The 25,691-nt window shown below is 41.0% G+C and overlaps 1 protein-coding gene across 14 annotated transcripts in view; it reads left to right on the top strand.

Annotated features, from left to right (window-relative positions):
• The window catches only part of LOC134336752 (elastin-like), a 243,913-nt gene that overhangs the window by 73,765 nt on the left and 144,457 nt on the right, over positions 1-25,691 (top strand). For 10 of the 14 annotated variants that reach the window (XM_063031179.1, XM_063031178.1, XM_063031187.1 and 7 more), the window contains 14 exons: positions 7,073-7,132; positions 7,789-7,824; positions 8,400-8,444; positions 11,464-11,511; positions 12,825-12,860; positions 14,297-14,344; positions 14,967-15,002; positions 15,736-15,771; positions 17,862-17,909; positions 18,593-18,628; positions 20,896-20,943; positions 22,328-22,363; positions 24,455-24,502; positions 25,175-25,210. In XM_063031179.1, the coding sequence (XP_062887249.1) occupies positions 7,073-7,132; positions 7,789-7,824; positions 8,400-8,444; positions 11,464-11,511; positions 12,825-12,860; positions 14,297-14,344; positions 14,967-15,002; positions 15,736-15,771; positions 17,862-17,909; positions 18,593-18,628; positions 20,896-20,943; positions 22,328-22,363; positions 24,455-24,502; positions 25,175-25,210 (597 nt within the window). The remainder of the gene's footprint in view (positions 1-7,072; positions 7,133-7,788; positions 7,825-8,399; positions 8,445-11,463; positions 11,512-12,824; positions 12,861-14,296; positions 14,345-14,966; positions 15,003-15,735; positions 15,772-17,861; positions 17,910-18,592; positions 18,629-20,895; positions 20,944-22,327; positions 22,364-24,454; positions 24,503-25,174; positions 25,211-25,691) is intronic. The other 4 variants (XM_063031181.1, XM_063031180.1, XM_063031186.1 and 1 more) reach the window with 4 other exon arrangements.

The raw sequence follows: 25,691 nt of genomic DNA on the forward strand, positions 1-25,691 counted from the left end.
GAGAAATCTGTGGATTAAACAGCAGCAGGAGGCAAAATCTAAAAGAGAAAATTAAAACTAAGATTCAAGTTATTGGAAATTTAAAGAAACATAAACTGTCAAAGTATTCAGCAGGTCAGGTAGCATCTATGGAAAGAGGGGAGTGCATTTCAATGTCCTTTGGCGGATAATGTCTGAATATCCAGCCTCCCAGAAAATGAACTGTATTGATCTGTGTAAGGCAAAGTAAACTCTATATTTTTCTAAACTTCCGCAATTTATTTACTGTTAACATGCACAATTAATTCATTAAATACACATTAATTTTCAGTCACATTTAGCAGTGATCAACTCTCAGAATAAACGATTCTTCATTATGCTATTTATTCTGTTCTTGATGCAAATGAAACAGTAATTCATCCTTGTGATTGGAATCATAGTAATACTTATTGTGTTTACATTAATACAGAAGAACTTAGCTTGGGTTTATTTAATATATTAGTGAATATAATGAACATGTTGGCACCAATGACATAGGTAGACAAGGTGAGGAGAGAGATTTTGGGGAGCTAGATAGAAAGTGGCGAAACAGGACCTCCAGAGTAGTCATCTCTGGATTGGATAATTCAGCAGGTGAATGCGCAGCTGAGAGACTGGTGCAGGGGGCTTATTTATGGATCATTAGGATTCCTTCTGGAGAAGGTAAGACCTGTACAAAAGGGACAGGTTACCTGGGGCGGGGGTGGTCCACTATCCTTGTGGGCAGGTTGTCTAGGGTTGTTTGGGTGGGTTTAAACTAAGTTGGCAGGGGGATGGGAAACCAGAGTGATAGTGCTGAAGATGAAGTAGTTGGTTTAAAAACAGAAGCAATGTGTAGTGAGACTCCTAGCAGGGAGAGGCTGATCATAGGGCGAACAGAATGAGATGCAATGTAAAAGGTGGACAAGATTGAAAACGGTGAATACGGGACTGAAGGTGTTGTATTTGAATGAGCGCAGTATACGGAATGAGATAGCACATTTACGGATTGGCATGAATGAGGTTGTAGGCATCACTGAGTCATGGCTGAAAGAAGATTATAGCTGGGAACTTAATATCCAAAGATGCACATTGTATCAAAAGGATGGACAGGAAGGCAGAGGGGGTGGTGTTGCTCTGTTGGTAAAAACTGAAATCAATTCATTAGAAAGAGGTGACAAACGATTAGAAGGTGTTGAATCGTCGTCGATAGAGCTAAGGAACTGCAAAGGTAAAACGACCCTGATGGGAGTTATATACGGACCCCAGACAGTAATAAGGATGGGGTCTATAAATTACAATGGAAAATGCATGCCAAAAGGGCAATGTTACAATAGTCATGGGGGATTTCAATATGCAGGTAGATTGGGAAAATCAGGTTGGTGCTGGATCCCAGAAGGGGAGTTTCTAGAATGCCTATGAGGTGGCTGTTTAGAGCAGCTCATAGTTGAACCCACTAGGGGATCAGCTATTCTATTCAGTCCAGTTGTGCAATGAGCTGGAATTAATTAGCGAGCTTAAGGGAAAATAAGCTGTAGGGGAAAGTAATCATAATATCACCCTGCGATTTGACAAAGAGAAACTAAAATCAGATGTATCAGTATTACACTGGAGTAAAGGGAATTAGAGGCGTGAGAGGGGAGTTAGCCAGAATAGATTACAAAAGAACACTGAGGAGATGGCAGTAATGGCTGGAATTTCTGGAAATAATTTTGAAGGCACAGGATATATACATCCCAAAGAGAAAGATGTATTCTAAAGGTAAGATGACACAACTGTGGCTAACAAGAGAAATCAAAGCCAACATAAAAGCCAAAGAGAGGACAGTTGCTACTGTGTTCTCACTTTGACCCTGGAGTAACGCTGTCTCATTTGGCTGTATTCATGAGTATTCAAGATTCAAGATTCAAGATTCAAAAAACTTTATTGTCATTCTATCCGTACATCAGCTCTGCAGGGCAGAATGAGACAGCGTTTCTCAGGAGCAGTGCAATCATAACATAACAAATGCAACACTAAATAATAAACATAACAATAAATAGTAAAACACAACAGCCACATGTCAGTTAAAATCTAGTTATAAGTGTCCAGTGCAAGTTAAAAGTGTCCAAAGCAGAGTCAGGTAGAGCAGCTATTTAGCAGTCTGACTGCCTGTGGGAGGAAGCTGTTTAGTAGCCTTGTGGTTTTAGTTTTGATGTTCCTGTAATGTTTGCCTGATGGCAGAAGAACAAACAGTTCATGGAGAGGGTGTGAGGGGTCTTTAATGATGTACCGTGTCTTCTGGAGGCATCGACTCTGAAAGAGGTCTTGGACAGAAGGTAGGGAGACCCCAATAACCTTCTCTGTTCCCCTAACCACCCTCTGCAAGGCTTTTTTGTCGACAGCACTGCAGCTGGAGTACCAGGTTGTGATGCAAAAGGTCAGCACACTCTCAACCACGCCTCTGTAGAATGTAGTTAAGATGTTAGTGGGGGGTGATGCTTGTTTAAGCTTCCTCAGAAAGTGCAATCTCTGCTGGGCCCATTTCACAATCCCAGTGGTGTTCCTGGACCAGATGAGATTGTCCAAGATCTGCACCCCAAGGAACTTGATGTTTTTCACTCTCTCCACTGTGGAGCCGCTGATGCTGAGGGGTTTGTGCTCAGGCTGAGACCGTCTGAAATCGACAATCACCTCCTTGGTTTTGGTGACATTAAGCATCAAGTTGTTATCCCTGCACCAGCTCTCTAGGTGTTTGACCTCCTCCCTGTACATAGTTTCATCATTTTTGCTGATGAGCCCCACCACTATGGTATCATCTGCAATTTAATGATCAGGTTCTCCTTGAATCTGGCTGCACAGTCATGTGTTAGCAGTGTAAACAGCAATGGGCTAAGCACACAGCCTTGTGGGGATCCAGTGCTCAGTGTGATGGAGTCAGAGATGTTCCTGCCAACACGGACTGACTGTGGTCTCTCTGTCAAGAAATCCAGAATCCAGCGACACATGGCAGTGCCAAGGCCAAGCAGCGACAGTTTCTCCACTGGTCTCTGCGGGATGATGGTATTGAACGCTGAACTGAAATCAATGTACAGGATTCTGGCATAAGTGTCTTTGTTGTCCAAGTGAGAGAGAACTGTGTGCAGTGTGGTGGATATTGCGTCCTCCGTAGATCGATTTGGATGATAAGCAAACTGTAGAGGATCCAGTGATGAGGGGAGGCTGGCTGTGATATGAGGCTTGACAAGCCGTTCAAAACATTTCATCACTATGGGGGTCAGGGCAACGGGACGGTAATCATTCAGACAGGCTCCAACTGATTTCTTTGCTACAGGGATGATTGTGGAGGTTTTAAAGCATCTGGGGACAATAGCTTGACTAAAGGAGGTGTTGAAAATGTCTGTCTGGATATCTGCTGATACATCAGCACATTCCTTGAGCACACGTCCAGGGATGTTGTCGGGACCTCCCGCTTTTCATGGGTTGACCCTGGCAAGGGTCCTCCGTGTTTGCTCTGGATCAATGAATGGAGCCGGCTGGTCAGATGGTAAAAAGGGACTGGTTCTCCCTCTTGCTGTAGTGTTTGATGCTTCGAAGCGGGCAAAGAAATTGTTAAGCCTGTCTGGTAGAGAGGTGTCGCTGTCATCAGTTTTCTGCCTGATCCTGTAGTCTGTCAGAGCTTTAATTCCCTGCCCCATCCGTCTGGTGTCACCTGTGTCACAGAAGTGTCCATGTATTTTGCCCGCGTAGGCCCTTTTCGCTTTCCTGATCCCTAGTGAAAGCGCAGACCTGGCTGAGCGAAGCGCACTCCTGTCCCCCGATCTGTAGGCTGTGTCATATATGGTTAAATGACAATTAAACTTGAACGGAAATTGAATTGAATATAATAGAGTAACAATAAGTGAGAGTTAAAGGATTGGGAAGCTATTAAATACCAACAGAGGACAAGTAAAAACAGTCATTAAGAAGGTATAGATGCAATACGAAAGTAAGCTAGCCAATAATATTAAAGAGGATACCAAAAGTTTCTTCAGATACATAAACTGTAAAAGAGAGGTGGGAGTAGCTATTGGACTGCTGGAAAACAATGCTGGAGATGTCGTAATGGGGGACAAGGAAGTGGCAGGCAAACTGACTAAATATTTTGCATTAGTCTTTACAATGGATGACATTGGCAGTATGGTGGAAGTTCCAAGTGTCAGAGGTCATGGAGTCTGTGAAGTCACCATTACTAGGGAAAATATTGTTGGGAAACTGAAAGGTTTGAATCTAGATTAGTCACCTGGATCAAATGGTGTACACACCAGGGTTCTGAAAGAGGTAGCTGAAGAGATTATGGAGACTTTACTAAGAATCGTTCAAAACTCACTAGTTTCCAGAATGGTTGCAGAAGACTGGAAAATTGCAAATATCACTACACTTTTGCAGCAGGGAGAGAGGCAGGGGAATGGAAATTAAAGGCCAGTTCGTCTGAGCTCAGTGTTTGGGAAGACGTTGGAATCAACTGTTAAGGATGTAGTTTCGGGGTACTTGGAAGCACATGATAAAACTAGGCCGTAGTCACCGTGGCTTCCTTCAGGGAAAATCTTGCCTGCTGGATCTGCTGGAATTATTTGAAGAAATATCAAGCAGGATAGACAAAGGAAAATTGGTTGATGCTGTGTACTTGGATTTTCAGAAGGCCTTTGACAAGGTGCCACACAGAAGACGGTTTAACAAGCTACAAACCCATGGTATCAGCAGAAATATTCTAGCCTGGATAATGCAGTGGTTGATTAGTAGGAGGCAAAGAGTGGGAACAAAGGGAGCCTTTTCTGGTTGGCTGCCAGTGACTAATGGTATTCTACAAGGGTCTGTGGTGGGTCCGATTTTTTTTATTATTTCATATATATCATTATGTGTCAATGATTTGGATGATGAGTTTGATATTTTTGTTACTAAGTTTACAGACAATACAAAGGTAGGTGGAGGAGCAGATAACCATGAAGTAGAGAAGTTACAGAAGGACTTAGATAAATTAGAGGAATGGGCAATGAAGTGGAAGGTGGAATACAGTGTCGGGAAGTGTATGGCCATGCACTTTGGTAGAAGAAATGATAGGGGTATCTATTTTCTAAATGGAGAGAAAATACAAAAATCTGAGGTGCAAAGGGATTTGGGAGTCCTTGTGCGGGATTCCCTAAAGGTTAATTTTCAGGTTGAGTCTGTGGTGAGCATTGTTCCCTCTAATTTTTAGTAGTCAGTGTGTGCAAAAATCTTATGTTGTGCAAATTTTTTTTCTGTGACAGAAGTATGTGTGCACTGAATGCACGCATGGCACAGTGTATGTAGGTTTACGAAATATTTGACATAATACTGCACAGAATAACAACAAAATAACATACATATTTAAGTCACTCAGTTATTTTTTCTCTCTCCTGTCTTTGGCATTTACCCATTCTTTGTAAACTCTATCTAGACTAATAGAACTTCCATCCAATTGATAGCTTTTGATTCTCATTAACATATCGAAATGACATTCACCTAAACGGTTTCTCAGCTTGTTTTTGAGTTGATTCATTAGGCTAAAACCTCGCTCACAGTCCGCACAAGCCGCAAGAAAGGCTCCCCCAATATCTATCAACTGTGCAAGGTCACAAAACTGTTCATTTTGAAGTACAAATGCCACCATTTGAGCAAAGTTTGAAATCAGTTTGGATTTAATTTTTTCTTGCATGGAAAATTTGAAATCATTAAACTGTCCAACTATTACAGTATTTTCAACCTCACTGGAGCCTGCTTGAATTTACCCTACCTATACCCTTCATAATTTTGTATACCTCTATCAACTCTCCCCTCATTCTCCAATACTCTATGGAATAAAGTCCTAACCTGTTCACCCTTTCCCTACAAAACAGATCATCAAGTTTTAGCAACATCCTTATAAATATTCTCCACATTCTTTCAATCTTATTGATGTCTTGCCTGTAGGTAGGTGACCAGAACTGTACACACAATACTCCAAAGTAGACCTCACTAAGGTCTTGTGCAACTTCAACATAACTTCCCCAATTCTGTACTCATTACCTTGATCTATGATGGCCAATGCGCTAAAAGTTCTCTTGAGGAAAATCAGAATCTGGGTCATTAACCGTTTAAGATCCTCAAATGCACAAATAAGATTTGAACCCAGGTCTATGGTTACCAACCCAGTAATGTATCAATCACACCATCACCAGGGCCCAAGTAGCATGCCCACAACTTAACAACTCTAATCCTAACCCTAACTATTGGACTTCGGTTTGTGGGAGCTCCTGGTGGAAACCCACGTGGTCACTGGGTGAAGGTGCAAAACCCTTACAGACAATGGCGGGAATTGAACCCTAATCGGTGACTGTTCATGCTGTAAAGTGATTGCACTAGCTACTTCACTACCATATCACCCTACAAGAGATAGACTGAGATCAGGAGACTTGGGAGCAAGAATGGGAGCAAGGGGAATGGGCATGTAAGAAAGAGAAAATATGAAATGGTGGACAGGAGAAAGGGAGCCAGGGACTGTGTGGAGTAGGTAAGGTGTGAGGGAGAGATAGAATATGACATGGGCATATTGAAAAGCAGCACAGTCAAAGTCTAAAAGAGAAGATTTAAAAGAAAATAGAGTCTTCTGGAAATCTGAGGAGGAAAAAACATACAATGTTGGAAACACTCAGCAGGTCAGATATTACCTTTGGAAAGAGAAAGAAAGTATTTAAATGTCCTTTGGTAAGTGATGTGTGAGTATCCAGCCTCACAGACAATGACCAGTGTATGATCTGCATAAGGCAAAATAAGCACTGTTTTCTAAACTTCTGCAATTTATTTGCTGTTAACAAGCACAATTAATTAATTAATTATGCTTTGATTTTCAGTCATATTTAACAGTGATTAATTGACAACCCCAGAATAAATGATTCCTCATTATGCTCTTTATTCTGTTCTTCATACCAATGAAAACAGCAATTTGTCCTTGTGATTGGTATTGTGGTGATATTTACTGTGTTTTCATCAATAAGCTAGAACTTCACAGGTTGATTAAATATTTTAATGAATATAGCTCTTGTATATGCCATTTCAGGTGCTGTACCTGGAGGCGTTCCAGGAGCCATTCCAGGAGCCATTCCAGGAGCCGTTCCAGGTAATCTGTGCTGGAATTTTCCATCTCTACATAATAAATTGTAATGTATTTATTTGGTTCAGATTCACAGATACCAAAAATCTCCTGAACCTCGTTAGCAAGGCTCTGCCAGGATCAGATCCCTTGTGTATCCCTGTTGGATAATTTGCACAAGCCAGTAAGAACTCTCTCATATTTAAATTTAGCGGAAGCAAGCCATCTCCAGTTACGCCTTTTGACAAAGTTGTTGAGCTTAGGAAATGCTTAGACGTCAAGCAGAGTGCCCAGACAGATTTGTTGGCTGGTATCTAACAGTAAATTTAGGAATCCTTTGTTCAGATACTGATACGTAAAGTCCTGAAATTGAAGGAATATACAAAATAATTGATGGCAGCTCACCACAGAAATGTCATCATGTTATGATGCATGGACTATTTTCTAAATGGGGAGTAAATGCAGAAATTTGATGTGCAAAGGGACTTGGGTGTCCTAGTGCAAGATTCCCTAAAGGTCAAATTGCAGGTTGAGTTGGTAGTAAGGAAGGGAAATGCAATGTTGACATTCATTTCAAGAGGACTGGAATGTAAAAGCAAGGAGAAAATGCCGAGGTACATGTTGATGATAAAGTCAAAATGCTGGTGATCTCTGTTGTAAATTGTCAATCTCTATCATTTCAGGTGGATATGCAGCTGCCAAAGCTGCTAAATATGCAGGTAAATCTATTAAAAGTGCTTAACATGAAGATATTTCTGTACTAATAATAAACGGGGTCGAGATAAAAAGGAAAAGGGAGAGGAGAATTTTAGATATAGGCAAACTGCTGTGAGAGAATGAGGGATAAAATGAAAATCAGAGAGGAGGAGCAGGGAGTGAGAGGAGAAAGGGAGAGAACAAAGGGGAGGGGAAAAGGGAGATCCAGGGAGGTGTGGAAGAGGCTGACAGAGATATTGTGCACAGGAGAAGAGAAGGAGAAGGACGAACTGTATATGATCTGCATAAGGCAAAATAAAGACTTTTTTTAAAACATCTGCAATTTATTTGCTCTCAACATGCATAATTATTTCATTAAACATGCTTTGATTTTCAGTCACATTTAACAATGATTAACTGACAACTCAGAATAAACGATTCCTCATTTTGCTCTTGGTTCTTGATAGAAATGGGAAAAAAAATCATCCCTGTGTTTGGAATAGTAGTGATACTTGCTGTGTTTACATCAATAAGCTAGAACTTTACTTAGGTCTCCTCAATATTTTAATGAATATAACTCTCGTTTATGCCATTTCAGGTGCTGTACCTGGAGGTGTTCCAGGAGCCATTCAAGGTGTTCCAGGTAATCTGCAGCTGATTGACCATCTCTGAATAATAAATTATAATGCATTTATCTGGTTCAGATTCACAGAAATCCAAAAATCTCCTGAACCTCATTAGCAAGGTTCTACCAGGACCTGGGTCCCTGTGTATCCCAGTTGGGTAACATACACATGCCAATAAGAGCTCTGTCACACTGACTTTTAACCGACAGCAAGCCTTTTGATAAAGTTGGTTGAGTTTAGGAAATGTTGATGAATGTCGTAGACTTCAAGCAGAGTCCAAGAGCAGAGTGTCCTGACAGATATATTGGCTGCAATCTCACAATAACTTCAGGAATTCTTTGCTCAGGTACAGGTACATAAAGTCCTTAAATTACAAAAATAAACAAAAATAATTGATGGAAGCTCACTACAGAAATGTCTTCATGTTATGATGCATGGATTATTTTCTAAATGGGGAGTAAATGCAGAAATTTGATGTGCAAAGGGACTTGGGTGCCCTCGTGGAAGATTCCCTAAAGGTCAAGTCACTGGTTGAGTTGTTAGTAAGGAAGAGAAATGCAATGTTGACATTCATTTCAAGAGGACTGGAATGTAAAAGCAAGGAGGAAATGCTGAGATACATGTTGATGATAAAGTCAAGATGCTAGAGATCCCTGCCATAAATTGTAAATCTGTCATTTCAGGACGATATGCAGCTTCCAAAGCTGCTAGATATGCAGGTAAATCTGTTAAAGGTGTTTAACATGAAAATATTTCTGTACTAATAACCAGAGTAGAAAGCAAGAAAGAGGAAAATGGAGAGGAGTATTTTTGATGCAAGCAAACAGCTGAGAGGGTGTGAGGGCAAAAGTGAAAAAGGGAGAGGAGGAGCAGGGAGAGTGAGGGAGAGAACAAAGAGGAGGGGAAAGGGAGAGCAGGAGGGGTGTGAAAGAGCCTGAGAGGAGATATTGTGCACAGGAGAGGAGAGGGACAGCCCAAAAGGAGGTACTGCATATGTGAGAATACATGGATGGATGTGGACTAAGCAGAGCAAGTGTGGGAAGACAAGAGATATCGAGTCATATAACACAACACAGAAAAACAGACTACAGCCCATCTAGTCCATGCTGAACTGTTTCTCTGCCTCGTCCCATCAATCTGCACCAGTACCAGAGCCCTCCAAACCACCACCCCCAAATATTAATGCACCTAATCAAATTTCTCTCAAATGTTAAAATCGAACCTGCATCCACTATTTCTGCTGGCAGCTCATTCCACACTCTCACTACCCTCTGAATGATGATGTTCCACCTCAGTTCCCCTTAAACATTTCACCTTACACCCCTAACCCGTGACCTGTAGTTCGAGTTTCATCTAACCTCAGTGGAAAAAGCCTGCTTGAATTCACTCTACCTCTACCCTTCATAATTTTGTATACCTCTATCAACTCTCCCCTCATTCTCCTATACTCTATGCAATAAAGTCCTAACCTATTCACCCTTTCCTTACAACACAGATCCTTCAAGTTTTAGCAACACCCTTATAGATATTCTCCACATTCTTTCAATCTTATTGATATCTTCCCTGTAGGTAGGTGACCAGAACTGTACACACAATACTCCAAATTAGACCTCACTAAGGTCTTGTACAACTTCAACATAACTTCCCAACTTCAGTACTCATTACTTTGATTTATGAAGGCCAATGCACTAAAATTCTCTTGAGGAAAATCAGAATCCAGATCATTAACAGTTTAAGATCCTCAGATGCACAACTAAGATTTGAACCTAGGTCTACGGTTACCTGTTTGGTGACTTATCCATTGCACCATCACAAGAGCCCAAATAGTATGCCCACAGCTTACTGGCTCTAACTCGAACCACAGGTCTTTGGTTTGTGGGAGCTCCTGATGGAAACCTACGTGGTCACTGAGTGAAGTTACAAACTCCTTACAGACAATGGCAGGAATCGAACCCTGATCAGTGTCCATTCATGCTGTAAGGTGATTGCACGAGCCACTACACTACCATGTGACCCTACAAGGGGTAGACCGAGCTCAAGAGACTCGGGAGCAAGAATGAGGATGTAAGAAAGAGGAAATATGAAGAGGTGACTTGATTGAGGTGTCTAAGATGATGAGAGGCATTGATCGTGTTGAGAGCCAGAGGCTTTTTTCCCAGGGCTGAAATGGCTAACATGAGGGGGCATAGTTTTAAGGTACTTTGAAGAAGGTACAAGGAGGATATCAGAGGTAAGTTTTTCACAGAGAGAGTGGTGGGTGCGTGGAATGCTCTGCCAGTGAAGGTGGTAGAGGCGGATACAATAGGGTCTTTGAAGACCCTCTCAGATAGGTTCATAGGGCTTAGAAAAATAGAGGACTATGCAGCGGGGAAATTCTAGGCAGTTTCTAGAGTAGTTGGCACAACATTGTGGGCCAAAGGGTCTGTAATGTGCTGTAGGTTTCTATGTTTCTGTTTTCTATGAAATGGCAGGTGGTAGAAATGGAACCAGGGACTGTTTACTGTAGGTAAGGAATGAGGGGAAGATAGAAACCTGAGATGGGCAGATTGAACAGCAGCAGGAGTCAAAGTCTGAAAGAAAAAATTAAAACGAAATGGAAGTTATTGGATATCTGAGGAAAAAAAGCATGCAATGTTAGAAACACTCAGCAGGTCAGATAGCATCTATGGAAAGAGACAGTGCAATTCAATGTCCTTTGGCAGGTAGTGTGTGATATCCAGCCTCCCAAACAATACCTGCATATGATCTGTGTAAGGAAAGTAAACTATATTTTCTAAATTTCTGCAACTTATTTGCTGTTAACATGCACAACTATTTCATTAAATATACATTGATTTTCAGTCACATTTAGCACTGATTAACTGACACCCCAGAATAATTGATTCATCATTATGCTCTTTATTCTGTTCTTGGTACAAATGAAAATAACAATTCAGTACAGGGATTAGAATTGTAGTGGTACTTACTGTGTTTACTATCAAAATAGAACTTCGCTTTGGTTTACTTAATTATTAACTCTCCTTTATGCCATTTCAGGTGCTGTACCTGGAGGTGTTCCGGGGGCCATTCCAGGAGCTGTTCCAGGTAATCTGTGCTCGAATTTTCCATCTCTACATAATAAATTGTAATGTGTTTGTTTGGTTCAGATTCACAGATATCCAAAAATCTCCTGAACTTCATTAGCAAGGGTCTGTCAGGATCTAGGCTTTTGTGTGTCCCACATGAATAGCATAGACAAAATTGTAAGGCTCCTGTCACAGACACGTTTAAAAGACAGCAAGCCACACCTCCAGATATGTCTTTTGACGAAGTTGTTGTGCTTAGGAAATGTTTATGAATGTCGTAGACATCAAGCGGCGACTGAAAGCAGAGTGCCCAGACAGATTTGTTAGCTGGTATCTAACAGTAACTTTAGGAATCCTTTGTTCAGATACAGATACATAAAGTCCTGAAATTGCAGGAACATACAAATATAATGGATAGGAGCTCACCACAGAAATGTCATCATGTTATGATGCATGGACTATTTTCTAAATGGGGATTGAATACAGAAACTGGATGAGCAAGGGGACTTGGGTGTCCTCATGGAAGATTCCCTAAAGGTCAGATTGCAGGTTGAGTTGGTAGTAAGGAAGGGCAATGCAATGTTGACATTGTCCTCATTTCAAGAGGACTAAAATGTAAAAGCAAGGAGGAAATTCTGAGGTACATGTTGATGATAAAGTCAAAATGCTGGAGATCCTTGCCATAAATTATCAATCTCCGTCAGTTCAGGAGGATATGCAGCTGCCAAAGCTGCTAGATATGTAGGTTAGCAAGGCTCTGCCTGGATTGTGGCCCTTGTGAGTCCCAATTGGATAATGTAAACAAGCCAGTAAGAGCTCTGTGACGTTAACTTTTAACAGAAGCAAGCCATCTCCAGTTACGCCTTTTGGCGAAGTTGTTGACCTTAGGAAATGCTTATGACTGTCGTAGACGTCAAGCAGCGTCTGAGAGCAGTGTGCCGAACAGATATAGTGGCTGCAATCTCACTGTAACTTCAGGAATTTGTTGCTCAGGTACAGATACATAAAGTCCTTAAATTTCAGGAATGTTCGAAATAATTGATGGTAGCTCACCACAGAAATGTCATCATGTTATGATGCATGGACTATTTTCTAAATGGGGAGTAAATGCAGTAATTGGATGTGCAAAGGGACTTTGGTGTCTTCGTGGAAGATTCCCTAAAGGTCATATTGTAGGTTGAGTAGATAGTAAGGAAAAGAAATGCAATGTTGGCATTAATTTCAAGAGGACTGGAATGTAAAAGCAAGGAGGAAATGCTGAGTTACATTTTGATGTTAAAGTCAAAATGCTGGTGATTTCTGTCATAACTTGTGAATTTCTTTCATTTTCAGGTGACTATGCAGCTGCCAAAGCTGCTAAATATGCAGGTAAATCTGTTAAAGGTGTTTAAAATGTAAACATTTCTGTACTAATAAGCAGAGTAGAAAGCAAGAAAGAGGAAAATGGAGAGGAATATTTTTGATGCAAGTAAACAGCCGTGAGGGTTTGAGGGCAAAAGTGAAAAAGGGAGAGGGGGAGCAGGGAGTGTGAGGAGTGAGGGAGAGACAAAGAGGAGGGGAAAGGGAGATCAGGAGAGGTGTGAAAGAGCCTGAGAGGAGATATTGTGCACAGGAGAGGAGACGGACAGCCTGAAAGAAGTTACTGTATATGTGAGAATAGATGGATGGATGTGGACTAGGCAGAAGCAGAGTGGGAAGACGAGACATCGAATCATAGAACACAACAACACAGAAACTAGGACTAGGACCCACCTAGTCCATGCTGAACTGTTGCTCTGCCTAGTCCCATCATTCCGCATCGGTACCAGAGCCCTCCAATCTACCACCTCCAAATATTAATGCACCTAATCAAATTTCTCTCAAATGTGAAAATCGAACCTGCATCCACTATTTCTGCTGGCAGCTCCTTCCACACTCTCACCACCCTCTGAGTGAAAAGGTTCCACCTCATGTTCCTCTTAATCATTTCATCTTCTACCCTTAACACATGACCTCCAGTTTAGTCTCACCCAACTTCACTGGAAAATGCCTACTTGAACTTAACCTATCTATACCCTTCATAAATGTTTATACCTCTATTAACTCTCCCCTCGTTCTCCTACACTCTAAGGAATAAATTCCTAACCTATTCAAACTTTCCCTGTAATTCAGATCCTCAAGTTTTAGCAGCTTCCTTGTAAATCTTACCTGTAGGTAGGTGACCAGAACTGGATATAATTCTCCAAATTATGCCCCACTAACATCCCGTATTACTTCAACATAACTTCCCAACTTCAACAGGAAGAACAGTTCCCTTCTAGTTATTCTAGCCAATAACTAGAAGGGAAATTTAAAAAGAAACCTGAAGTTATTGGAAATCTGAGGTAAAGAAACATAAAACCTCAGAAGCACTCAGCAGGTCAGCCAGTATCTCTGGAAAGAGAGGGACTGCATTTCAGTGTTCTTTGGCAGGTCATGTGTGAATATCCAGCCTCCCAGACAATGAACTCTATATGATCTGCATAAGGTAAAATAAACACTATATATTTCAAAACCTCTGCAATTTATTTGCTGTAAACATGCACAATTAATTCATTAAATATGCCTTGATTTTCAGTTGCATTTAATACTGATTAATTGACAACTCCAGAATAAATTATTCCTCGTTATACTCTTTATTCTATTCTTGATAGAAATGGAAACAGCAAATCATTCCTGTGATTGGAATTGTAGTAATTCTTACTGTGTTTACAACAGTCAAATAGAACTTCACTTGGGTTTATTTAAAATTTTAATGAGTATAACTCTCCTTTATGCCATTTCAGGTGCTGTACCTGGAGGCGTACCGGGAGCCATTCCAGGAGCTGTTCCAGGTAATCTGTGCTGGAATTTGCCATCTCTGAATAATAAATTGCAATGCATTATCTGTTTCAGATTCACAGATAACCAAAAATGTCCTGAACCTCATTAGCAATCCCTTGTGTGTCCCAATTGGATAATTTACACAAGTCAGTTAGAGCTCTGTCACGTTAACTTTTACTAGACAGCAAGTCACCTCCAGTTATGCCTTTTGACAAAGCTGCTGAGCTTGGGAAATGTTGATGAATATCGTAGACTTCAAGTGCAGACCAAGAGCAGAATGCCCAAACAGATTTATTGGCTGCAATCTCACAGAACGTCAGGAATTCTTTGCTCAGGTATAGATACATAAAGTCCTTAAATTGCAGGAATATACAAATATAATTGATGGCAGCTCACCACAGAAATGTCATCATGTTATGATGCATGGACTATTTTCTAAAAAGTGAGTGAATGCAGAAACCTAAAGGTCAAATTGTAGGTTGAGTTGGTGGTAAGGAAGGGAAATATAAAGTTGACATTCATTTCAAGGGGACTGGAATGCAGAAGCAAGGAGGAAATGCTGAGGTACATGTTGATGATAAAGTCAAAATGCTGGTAATCCCTGCCATAAATTGTCAACCTCTGTCATTTCAGGGGGATATGCAGCTGCCAAAGCTGCTAGATATGCAGGTAAATCTGTTAAAGGCGTTGAACATGAAAATTTTTATGTACTAATAAGCAGGGTAGAATGGAAGAAGGAGGAAAATAGGAGTATTTTTGATGCAAGCAAACAGCTGTGAGGGTGAGGGCAAAAATGAAGAAAAGTAAAAATCTCCTGAACCTCATTAGCAAGGCTCTACCAGGATCAGATTCCTTGTGAGTCCCAGTTGGATAATATACACAAGCCATTAAGAGCTCTATCACATTAACTTTTAACAGAAGCACGCCATCTCCAGCTATGGTATTTGACAAAGTTGTTGGGCTTAGGAAATGTTTATGAATATCGTTGACTTCAAGCTCAGACCAAGAGCAGAGTGACCTAACAGATTTATTGGCTGCAAATTCACAGTATCTTCAGGAATTCTTTGCTCAGATATAGATGCATGTAAATTGCACGAATACAGAAACATAATTGATGGCAGCTCACCACAGGAATGTCATCATGTTATGATGCATGGACTATTTTTAAATGGGAGCGAATACAGAAACTGGATGAGCAAAGGGACTTGACAGTCCTCGTGGAAGATTCCCTAAAGGTCAACTTGCAGGTTGAGTTGGTAGTAAGGAAGGGAAATGCAAAATTGACATTCATTTCAAGAGGACTGGAATGTAAAAGCAAGGAGGAAATTGTGAGGTATATGTTGATGTCAAAGTCAAAATGCTGGAGATCCCTGCCATAAATTGTTAATCTCTGTCATTTCAGGACGATATGCAGCTGCCAAAGCTGCTAGATATGCAGGTAAATCTGTTAAAGGTGTATAACATGAAAATATTTCTGAACTAAGAAGCACAGTAGAAAGGATAAAGAGGAAAATGGAGAGGAGTATTTTTGATGGAAACAAACAGCTGAGAGGGTGTGAGGGCAAAAGTGAAAAAGGGAGAGGAGGAGCAGGGAGAGTGAGGAGTGAGGGAGAGAACAAAGAGGAGGGTAAAGGGAGAGCAGGAGAGGTGTGGAAAAGCCTGAGAGGAGATATTGTACACAGAAGAGGAGAGGGATAGCCCAAAAGGAGGTACTGCATACTTAAGAATAGATGGATGGATGTGGACAAAGCAGAACCAGCGTGGGAAGGCAAGAGTCATTGAGTTATAGAACACAACAACACAGAAACAGGTCTTCATCCCATTTCGTCGATGTTGAACTATTTGTCTGCCGAGTCCCATTAATCTGCATCAGGACCATACTCCCTCCCCCATCCATACACCTCTTCAAATTTTTCTTAAATGTTGAACTCTGCATCGACTACTATTTCTGACAGTTCATTCCACAATCTTAACACCCTCTGAGTGAAAAAGTTCTACCTTATGTTCTCCATGAACTTTTCACCTTAAAGCCATAATCCATGAACTCCAGTTCTAGTCTTGCCTGCCTCAATTCATCCTATCCGTAGCCTTCATAATTTTGTACAACTCTATCAAATCACCCCTCATTCTCATATGCCCTAGAGAATGAAGTCCTAATCTATTCAACTTTTCACTTTAATTCAAGATATCAAGTTCCAACGACATCCTTGTAAATTGTATCTTATTGATATCTTTGCTGTAGGTAGGTGACCAGGACTACACACAATACTCCAAATTAGCCTCATCCAAGTCCTGTACAATTTCAACATAACTTCCCAAGTCCTGCACTCAACACTTTTGATTGATGAAGGCCAATGCACAAAAAATTCACCTGGCAAAAATTAGAATCCAGGTCATTCACTGTTCAGGTTCTTCAGTTCTGCAGGTAAGAGTTGAACCCAGGTCTACTGAGCCAGCCTGGTGACTTATCAATTGCACCATCACCAGAGCCAAAATAGTAAGCCCACAAATTACTAACCCTCTCCCTAACTCTACCCATAGGTGTTTGGTTTGTAGGATCACCTGGTGGAAACCCACGTGGTCAGTGGGTGAAGGTGCAAAACCCTTACAGACAATGGCAGGAATCGAACCCTGATCCGTGACTGTTCCTGCTGTAAAGCATTTGCACTAGCCACTTCACAACCTTGTCATCCTACAAGAGAGAGACTGTGATCAGGAGACTCAGGAGCAAGAATGGGAGCAAGGGGAATGGGGATGTAGGAAAGAGGAAATATGAAATGGTGGTCAGGAGGAAGGGAATTAGGGACTTAAGGAATAGGTAAGGAGTGAGAAAGATAGACAGATCACATGGGCAAATTGAGCATCTGCAGGAGTCAATGACTAAAAGGAAATATTAAAAAGAAAACCTGAAGTTATTGGAAATCTGAGGTAAAGAAACATAAAACCTCAGAAGCACTCAGCAGGTCAGACAGCATCTCTGGAAAGAGAGGGAGTGCATTTCAATGTCCTTTGGCAGGTGATGTCTGAATATCCAGCCTCCCAGACAATGAACTGTATATGATCTGCATAAAGCAAAGTAAACGCTATGTTATTCAAAACTTCAGCAATGTATTTGCTGTTAACATTCATAATTAATTCATTAAATATGTATTGATTTTCAGTCACATTTAATACTGATTAATTGACAAAACCGGAATGAACGATTCATAGAAACATAGAAAACTACAGCACAATACAGCTCTTTGGCCCACAAAGCTGGCCCAACATGTCCTTACCTTAGAAATTACCTAAGTTTACCCATAGCCCTCTATCTTTCTGAGCTCCATGTACCTGTCCAAGAGTCTTTTAAAAGACCCTATCACATCCTCGTTATGCTCTTTATTCTGTTCCTAATAGAAATAGAAACAGCAAATCATCCTCGTGAGTGGAATTGTAGTGATACTTACTGTGTTTACATCAATAAGTTAGAACATCACTTCGGTTAATTTAATATTTTAATGAGTATAACCCTCCTTTATGCCATTTCAGGTGCTGTACCTGGAGGTATTCCAGGAGCCATTCCAGGAGCTGTTCCAGGTAATCTGTGCTGGAATTTACCAGCTCTACATAATACATTGTAATGTTATTTATTTGGTTCAGATTCACAGATAACCAAAAATCTCCTGAACCTTGTTAGTAAGGCTGTACCTGGATCGGGGCCCTTGTGAGTCCCAGTTGGATAATATACACAAGCCAGTAAGAGCTCTGTCACATTAACTTTTAACAGAAGCAAGCCATCTCCAGTTATGCCTTTTGACAAAGTTTTTGAGCTTAAGAGGTGCTTATGACTGTCATAGACATCAAAGAGCGTCTGAGAGCAGAGTCCCGAACAGATATATTGGCTGCAAACTCACAGTAACTTCCAGGAATTCTTTGCTCAGGTATAGATACATAAAGTCCTTAAAATTGCTGGAATATACAAAATAATTGATGGCAGCTCACCACAGATATGTCACCATGTTATGATGCATGGACTATTTTCTAAATGGGGAGTAAACGCAGAAATTGGATGTGCAAAGGGACTTCGGTGTCCTCATGGAAGATTCCCTAAAGGTCATATTGCAGGTTGAGTAGGTAGTAAGGAAGGGAAATGCAATGTTGACGTTAATTTTAAGGGGACTGTAATGTAAAAGCAAGGAAAAATTGCTGAGGTACATTTTGATGTCAAAGTCAAAATGCTGGTGATTTCAGTCATAAATTATCAATTTCTATCATTTCAGGTGGATATGCAGCTGCCAAAGCAGCTAAATTTGCAGGTAATTCTCTTAAAGATGTTTAAACTGCAAATATTTCTGTACTAATAAGCAGAGTGGGCATGTGGCCAAGTGGTTAAGGCATTGGACTAGCGACCTGAAGGCCGTGAGTTCGAGCCCCAGCCGAGGGAACGTGTTGCATCCTTGAGCAAGGCACTTAATCACACATCATTCTGCGACGACACTGGTGCCAAGCTGTATGGGTCCTAATGCCCTTCCCTTGGACAACATCGGTGTTGTGGAGAGGGGAGACTTGCAGCATGGGCAACTGCTGGTCTTCCATACAACCTTGCCCAGGCCTGCACCCTGGAGAGTGAAGACTTTCCAGGCGCAGATCCATTGTCTCGCAAGACTAACGAATGCATTTACTTTACTTTACTTTACTTTAATAAGCAGAGTAGAAAGCAAGAAAGTGGAAAATGGAGAGAAATGTTTTTGATGCAAGCAATCGGTTGAAATGATTTTGAGTGCAAAAATGAAAAAGGGAGAGCAGGAGCAGGGAGTGTGAGGAGTGAGGGAGAGAACAAAGAGGAGGGGCAAGGGAGAGCAGGAGAGGTGTGAAAGAGTCTGAGAGGAGATATTGTGCACAGGAGAGGAGAGGGACAGCCCAAAAAGAGTTACTGGACTAAGCAGAGCAAGTGTGGGAAGACAAGAGACATCGAGTTATAGAACACCACAACACAGAAACACGGACTACGGCCCATCTAGTCAATACTGAACTGTTTGTCTGCTTCGTCCCATCAGTCTACACCAGTATCATAGCCCTCAATAACCCCCCCACCCACAGAATATTAATGCACCTATTCAAATTTCTCCTAAATGTTGAAATCAAACCTGTATCTACTATTTCTGCTGGCAGCTCATTCCACACTCTCACCAACCTCTGAGTGAAGAAGTTCCACCTCATGTTCCCCTTAATCATTTCACCTTTTACCCCTAACACATGACCTCTAGTTTAATCTCACCCAACCTCACTGGAAAAAGCCTACTTGAATTTACCCTATCTATACCCTTCATAAATTTTTATACCTCTATCGACTCTCCCCTCATTCTCCTACACTCTAAGGAATAAATTCCTAACCTATTCAAACTTTCCCTGTAACTCAGATCCTCAAGTTTTAGCAACCTCCTTGTAAATCTTACCTGTAGGTAGGTGACCAGAACTGGATATAATTCTCCAAATTATGCCCCACTAATGTCCCGTATAAATTCAACGTAACTTCCTAACTTCTGTCCTCATTACTTTGATTTATGAAGGCCAAAGTGTGAAAATCTCGCGGGAGGAAAATCAGAATCTAGATCATTAATTGTTTTAAGATACTCAGATATGCAGGTAAGATTTGAACCCAGATCTGCAGTTGCCAGCCCGGTAATGTATCAATTGCACCATCACCAGGGCCCAACTAGCATGCCCACAGCTTACTAACCCCAACCCTAACTATCCAACTTTGGTTTGTGGGAGCACCTGGTGGAAACCCACGTGGTCACTGGGTGAAGGTGCAAACTCCTTACAGACAATGGCAGGAATTGAACCCTGATCAGTGACTGTTCCTGCTGTAAAGCATTTTCACCAGCCATTCACTACCTTGTCATCCTACAAGAGAGAGACTGAGATCAGGAGAGTTAGGAGCAAGAATGGGAGCAAGGGGAATGGGATGTAAGAAAGGAGGAATATGAAATGGTGGACAGGAGAAAGGGAATTAGGGATTGAAGGAATAGGTAAGGAGTGAGGAGAAGATAGAAACATGACCTGGGCAAATTGAGCATCAGCAGGAGTCAATGACTAAAAGGGAAAATTAAAAAGAAAACCTGAAGTTATTGGAAATCTGAGGTAAAGAAACAAAGCCTCAGAAGCATTCAGCAAGTCAGACAGCATCTCTGGAAAGAGAGGGAGTGCATTTCAATGTCCTTTGGCAGGTGACGTGTGAATATCCAGTCTCCCAGACAATGAACTCTATATGATCTGCATAAGGTAAAATAAACACTATATATTTCAAAACCTCTGCAATTTATTTGCTGTTAACATGCAAAATTAATTAGTTAAATATGCATTGATTTTCAGTTACATTTAATACTGATTAATTGACAACTCCAGAATAAATTATTCCTCGTTATACTCTTTATTCTGTTCTTGATAGAAATGGAAACAGCAAATCATTCCTGTAGTTGGAATTGTAGTGATACTTACTGTGTTTACATCAATAAAATAGAACTTCACTTGGGTTTATTTAAAATTTTAATGAGTATAACTCTCCTTTATGCCATTTCAGGTGTTGTACCTGGAGGCATACCGGGAGCCATTCCAGGAGCTGTTCCAGGTAATCTGTGCTGGAATTTGCCATCTCTGAATAATAAATTGCAATGCATTATCTGTTTCAGATTCACAGATAACCAAAAGTGTCCTGAACCTCATTAGCAATCCCTTGTGTGTCCCAATTGGATAATTTACACAAGTCAGTTAGAACTCTGTCACGTTAACTTTTACCAAACAGCAAGTCACCTCCAGTTATGCCTTTTGATAGAGTTGTTGAGCTTGGAAAATGTTGATAAATAACGTAGACTTCAGGTGCAGACCAAGAGCAGAATGCCCAAACAGGTTTATTGGCAGCAATCTCACAGAACTTAAGGACTTCTTTGCTCAGGTATAGATACATAAAGTCCTTAAATTGCAGGAATATACAAATATAATTGATGGCAGCTCACCACAGAAATGTCATCATGTTATGATGCATGGACTATTTTCTAAAAAGAGAGTGAATGCAGAAACCTAAAGGTCAAATTGCAGGTTGAGTTGGTGGTAAGGAAGGGAAATGTAAAGTTGACATTCATTTCAAGGGGACTGGAATGCAGAAGCAAGGAGGAAATGCTGAGGTAAAGTCAAAATGCTGGTGATCCCTGCCATAAATTGTCAACCTCTGTCATTTCAGGAGGATATGCAGCTGCCAAAGCTGCTAGATATGCAGGTAAATCTGTTAAAGGCGTTGAACATGAAAATATTTATGTATTAATAAGCAGGGTAGAATGGAAGAAGGAGGAAAATAGAGAGGAGTATTCTTGCTGCAAGCAAACGGCTGTGAGGGTGTGTGGGCAAAAGTGAAGAAAAGTAAAAATCTCCTGAACCTCATTAGCAAGGCTCTACCAGGATCAGATCCCTTGTGAGTCCCAATTGGATAATATACACAAGCCATTAAGAGCTCTGTCATATTAACTTTTAATGGAAGCAAGCCATCTCCAGCTATGGTATTTGACAAAGTTGTTGGGCTTAGGAAATGTTTATGAATATCGTTGACTTCAAGCTCAGACCAAGAGCAGAGTGACCTAACAGATTTATTGGCTGTAAACTCACAGTAACTTCAGGAATTCTTTGCTCAGATATAGATGCATGTAAATTGCACAAATACAGAAACATAATTGATGGCAGCTCACCACAGAAATGTCATCATGTTATGATGCATGGACTATTTTTAAATGGGAGCGAATACAGAAACTGGATGAGCAAAGGGACTTGACACTCCTCATGGAAGATTCCCTAAAGGTCAACTTGCAGGTTGAGTTGGTAGTAAGGAAGGGAAATACAAAATTGACATTCATTTCAAGAGGACTGGAATGTAAAAGCAAGGAGGAAATTGTGAGGTATATGTTGATGTCAAAGTCAAAATGCTGGAGATCCCTGCCATAAATTGTTAATCTCTGTCATTTCAGGACGATATGCAGCTGCCAAAGCTGCTAGATATGCAGGTAAATCTGTTAAAGGTGTTTAACATGAAAATATTTCTGAACTAATAAGCACGGTAGAAAGGATAAAGAGGAAAATGGAGAGGAGTATTACTGATGCAAGCAAACAGCCGAGAGGGTGTGAGGGCAAAAGTGAAAAAGGGGGAGGAGGAGCAGGGAGAGTGAGGAGTGAGGGAGAGAACAAAGAGGAGGGGAAAGGGAGAGCAGGAGAGGAGTGGAAAAGCCTGAGAGGAGATATTGTACAAAGGAAAGGAGAGAGATAGCCCAAAAGGAGGTACTGCATACTTAAGAATAGATGGATGGATGTGGACAAAGCAGAGCCAGTCTGGGAAGGCAAGAGTCATTGAGTTATAGAACACAACAACACAGAAACAGGTCTTCATCCCATCTCGTCGATGTTGAACTATTTGTCTGCCGAGGCCCATTAATCTGCATCAGGACCATACTCCCTCCCCTATCCATACACCTCTTCAAATTTTTCTTAAATGTTGAACTCTGCATCGACTACTACTTCTGACAGTTCATTCCACAATCTTACCACCCTCTGAGTGAAAAAGTTCCACCTTATGTTCTCCATGAACTTTTCACCTTACAGCCATAACCCATGACCTCTAGTTCCAGTCTTGCCTGCTTCAATTCACCCTATGTATAGCCTTCATAATTTTGTACAGCTCAAACAAATCGCCCCTTATTCTCATATGCCCTAGAGAATGAAGTCCTATTCTATTCAAATTTTCACTTTAATTCAAGACATCAAGTTCCAACAACATCCTTGTAAATTGTATCTTATCAATATCTTTGCTGTAGGTAGGTGACCAGGACTACATGCAATACTCCAAATTAGGCCTCATCCAAGTCCTGTACAATTTCAACATAACTTCCCAACTCCAGCACTCAATACTTCTGATTGATGAAGGCCAATGCACAAAAAGTTCACCTGAAAAAAATTAGAATCCAGGTCATTCACTGTTCAGGTTCTTCAGTTGTGCAGGTAAGCGTTGAACCCAGGACTACTGAGCCAGCCTGGTGACTTATCAATTGCACCATCACCAGAGCCAAAATAGTAAGCCCACAAGTTACCAATCCTCTCCCTAACACTACCCATAGGTGTTTGGTTTGTAGGATCACCTGGTGGAAACCCACGTGGTCACTGGGTGAAGGTGCAAACTCCTTACAGACAATGGCAGGAATCGAACCCTGATCGGTGACTGTTCCTGCTGTAAAGCATTTGCACTAGCCACTTCACAACCTTGTCATCCTACAAGAGAGAGACTGTGATCAGGAGACTCAGGAGCAAGAATGGGAGCAAGGGGATTGGGGATGTAGGAAAGAGGAAATATGAAATGGTGGTCAGGAGGAAGGGAATTAGGGACTTAAGGAATAGTTAAGGAGTGAGAGAGATAGACAGATCACATGGGCAGATTGAGCATCTGCAGGAGTCAATGACTAAAAGGAAATATTAAAAAGAAAACCTGAAGTTATTGGAAATCTGAGGTAAAGAAACATAAATCCTCAGAAGCACTCAGCAGGTCAAACAGTATCTATGGAAAGAGAGGGAGTGCATTTCAATGTCCTTTGGCAGGTGATGTGTGAATATCCAGCCTCCCAGACAATGAACTGTATATGATCTGCATAAAGCAAAGTAAACACTATGTTATTCAAAACTTCAGCAATTTATTTGCTGTTAACATGCACAATTAATTCATTAAGTATGTATTGATTTTCAGTCACATTTAATACTGATTAATTGACAAAACCGGAATGAACGATTCATAGAAACATAGAAAACTACAGCACAATACAGCCTTTTGGCCCACAAAGCTGGCCCAACACGTCCTGAACTTAGAAATTACCTAAGTTTACCCATAGCCCTCTATCTTTCTGAGCTCCTTGTACCTGTCCAGGGGTCTCTTAAAAGACCCTATCACATCCTCGTTATGTTCTTTATTCTGTTCTTAATAGAAATAGAAACAGCAACTCATCCCCGTGAGTGGAATTGTAGTGATACTTACTGTGTTTACATCAATAAGCTAGAACATCACTTCGGTTAATTTAATATTTTAATGAGTAATACTATCCTTTATGCCATTTCAGGTGCTGTACCTGGAGGTATTCCAGGAGCCATTCCAGGAGCTGTTCCAGGTAATCTGTGCTAGAATTTACCAGCTCTACATAATAATGTAATGTTATTTATTTGGTTCAGATTCACAGATAACCAAAAATCTCCTGAACCTCGTTAGCAAGGCTGTGCCTGGATCGGGGCACTTGTGAGTCCTAGTTGGATAATATACACAAGCCAGTAAGAGCTCTGTCACATTAACTTTTAACGGAAGCAAGCCATCTCCAGTTATGCCTTTTGACAAAGTTTTTGAGCTTAGGAAATGCTTATGACTGTCATAGACATCAAAGAGCGTCTGAGAGCAGACAGATATATTGGCTGCAATCTCACAGTAACTTCCAGGAATTCTTTGCTCAGGTATAGATACATAAAGTCCTTAAATTTCAGGAATATACAAAATATTTTGTGGCAGCTCACCACAGATATGTCATCATGTTATGATGCATGGACTATTTTCTAAATGGGGAGTAAACGCAGAAATTGGATGTGCAAAGGGACTTTGGTGTCCTCGTGGAAGATTCCCTAAAGTGCATACTGCAGGTTGAGTAGGTAGTAAGGAAGGGAAATGCAATGTTGATGTTAATTTCAAGGGGACTGTAATGTAAAAGCAAGGAAAAATTGCTGAGGTACATTTTAATGTCAAAGTCAAAATGCTGGTGAATTCTGTCATAAATGATCAATTTCTATCATTTCAGGAGGATATGCAGCTGCCAAAGCAGCTAAATTTGCAGGTAATTCTCTTAAAGATGTTTAAACTGCAAATATTTCTGTACTAATAAGCAGAGTGGGCATGTGGCCAAGTGGTTAAGGCATTGGACTAGCGACCTGAAGGCCGTGAGTTCGAGCCCCAGCCGAGGGGTGTTGCATCCTTGAGCAAGGCACTTAATCACACATCGCGCCAAGCTGTATGGGTCTTAATGCCCTTCTCTTGGACTACATCGCTGTTGTGGAGAGGGGAGACTTGCAGCATGGGCAACTGCTGGTCTTCCATACAACCTTGCCCAGGCCTGCGCCCTGGAGAGTGAAGACTTTCCAGGTGCAGATCCATTGTCTCGCAAGACTAACGAATGCATTTACTTTACTTTACTTTACTTTAATAAGCAGAGTAGAAAGCAAGAAAGTGGAATCAGTTGAAAAGATTTTGAGTGCAAAAATGAAAAAGGGAGAGCAGGAGCAGGGAGTGTGAGGAGTGAGGGAGAGAACAAAGAGGAG

This window comes from Mobula hypostoma, chromosome 23, assembly GCF_963921235.1.
Source record: "Mobula hypostoma chromosome 23, sMobHyp1.1, whole genome shotgun sequence".
In the NCBI taxonomy this organism is placed as follows: domain Eukaryota; kingdom Metazoa; phylum Chordata; class Chondrichthyes; order Myliobatiformes; family Myliobatidae; genus Mobula; species Mobula hypostoma.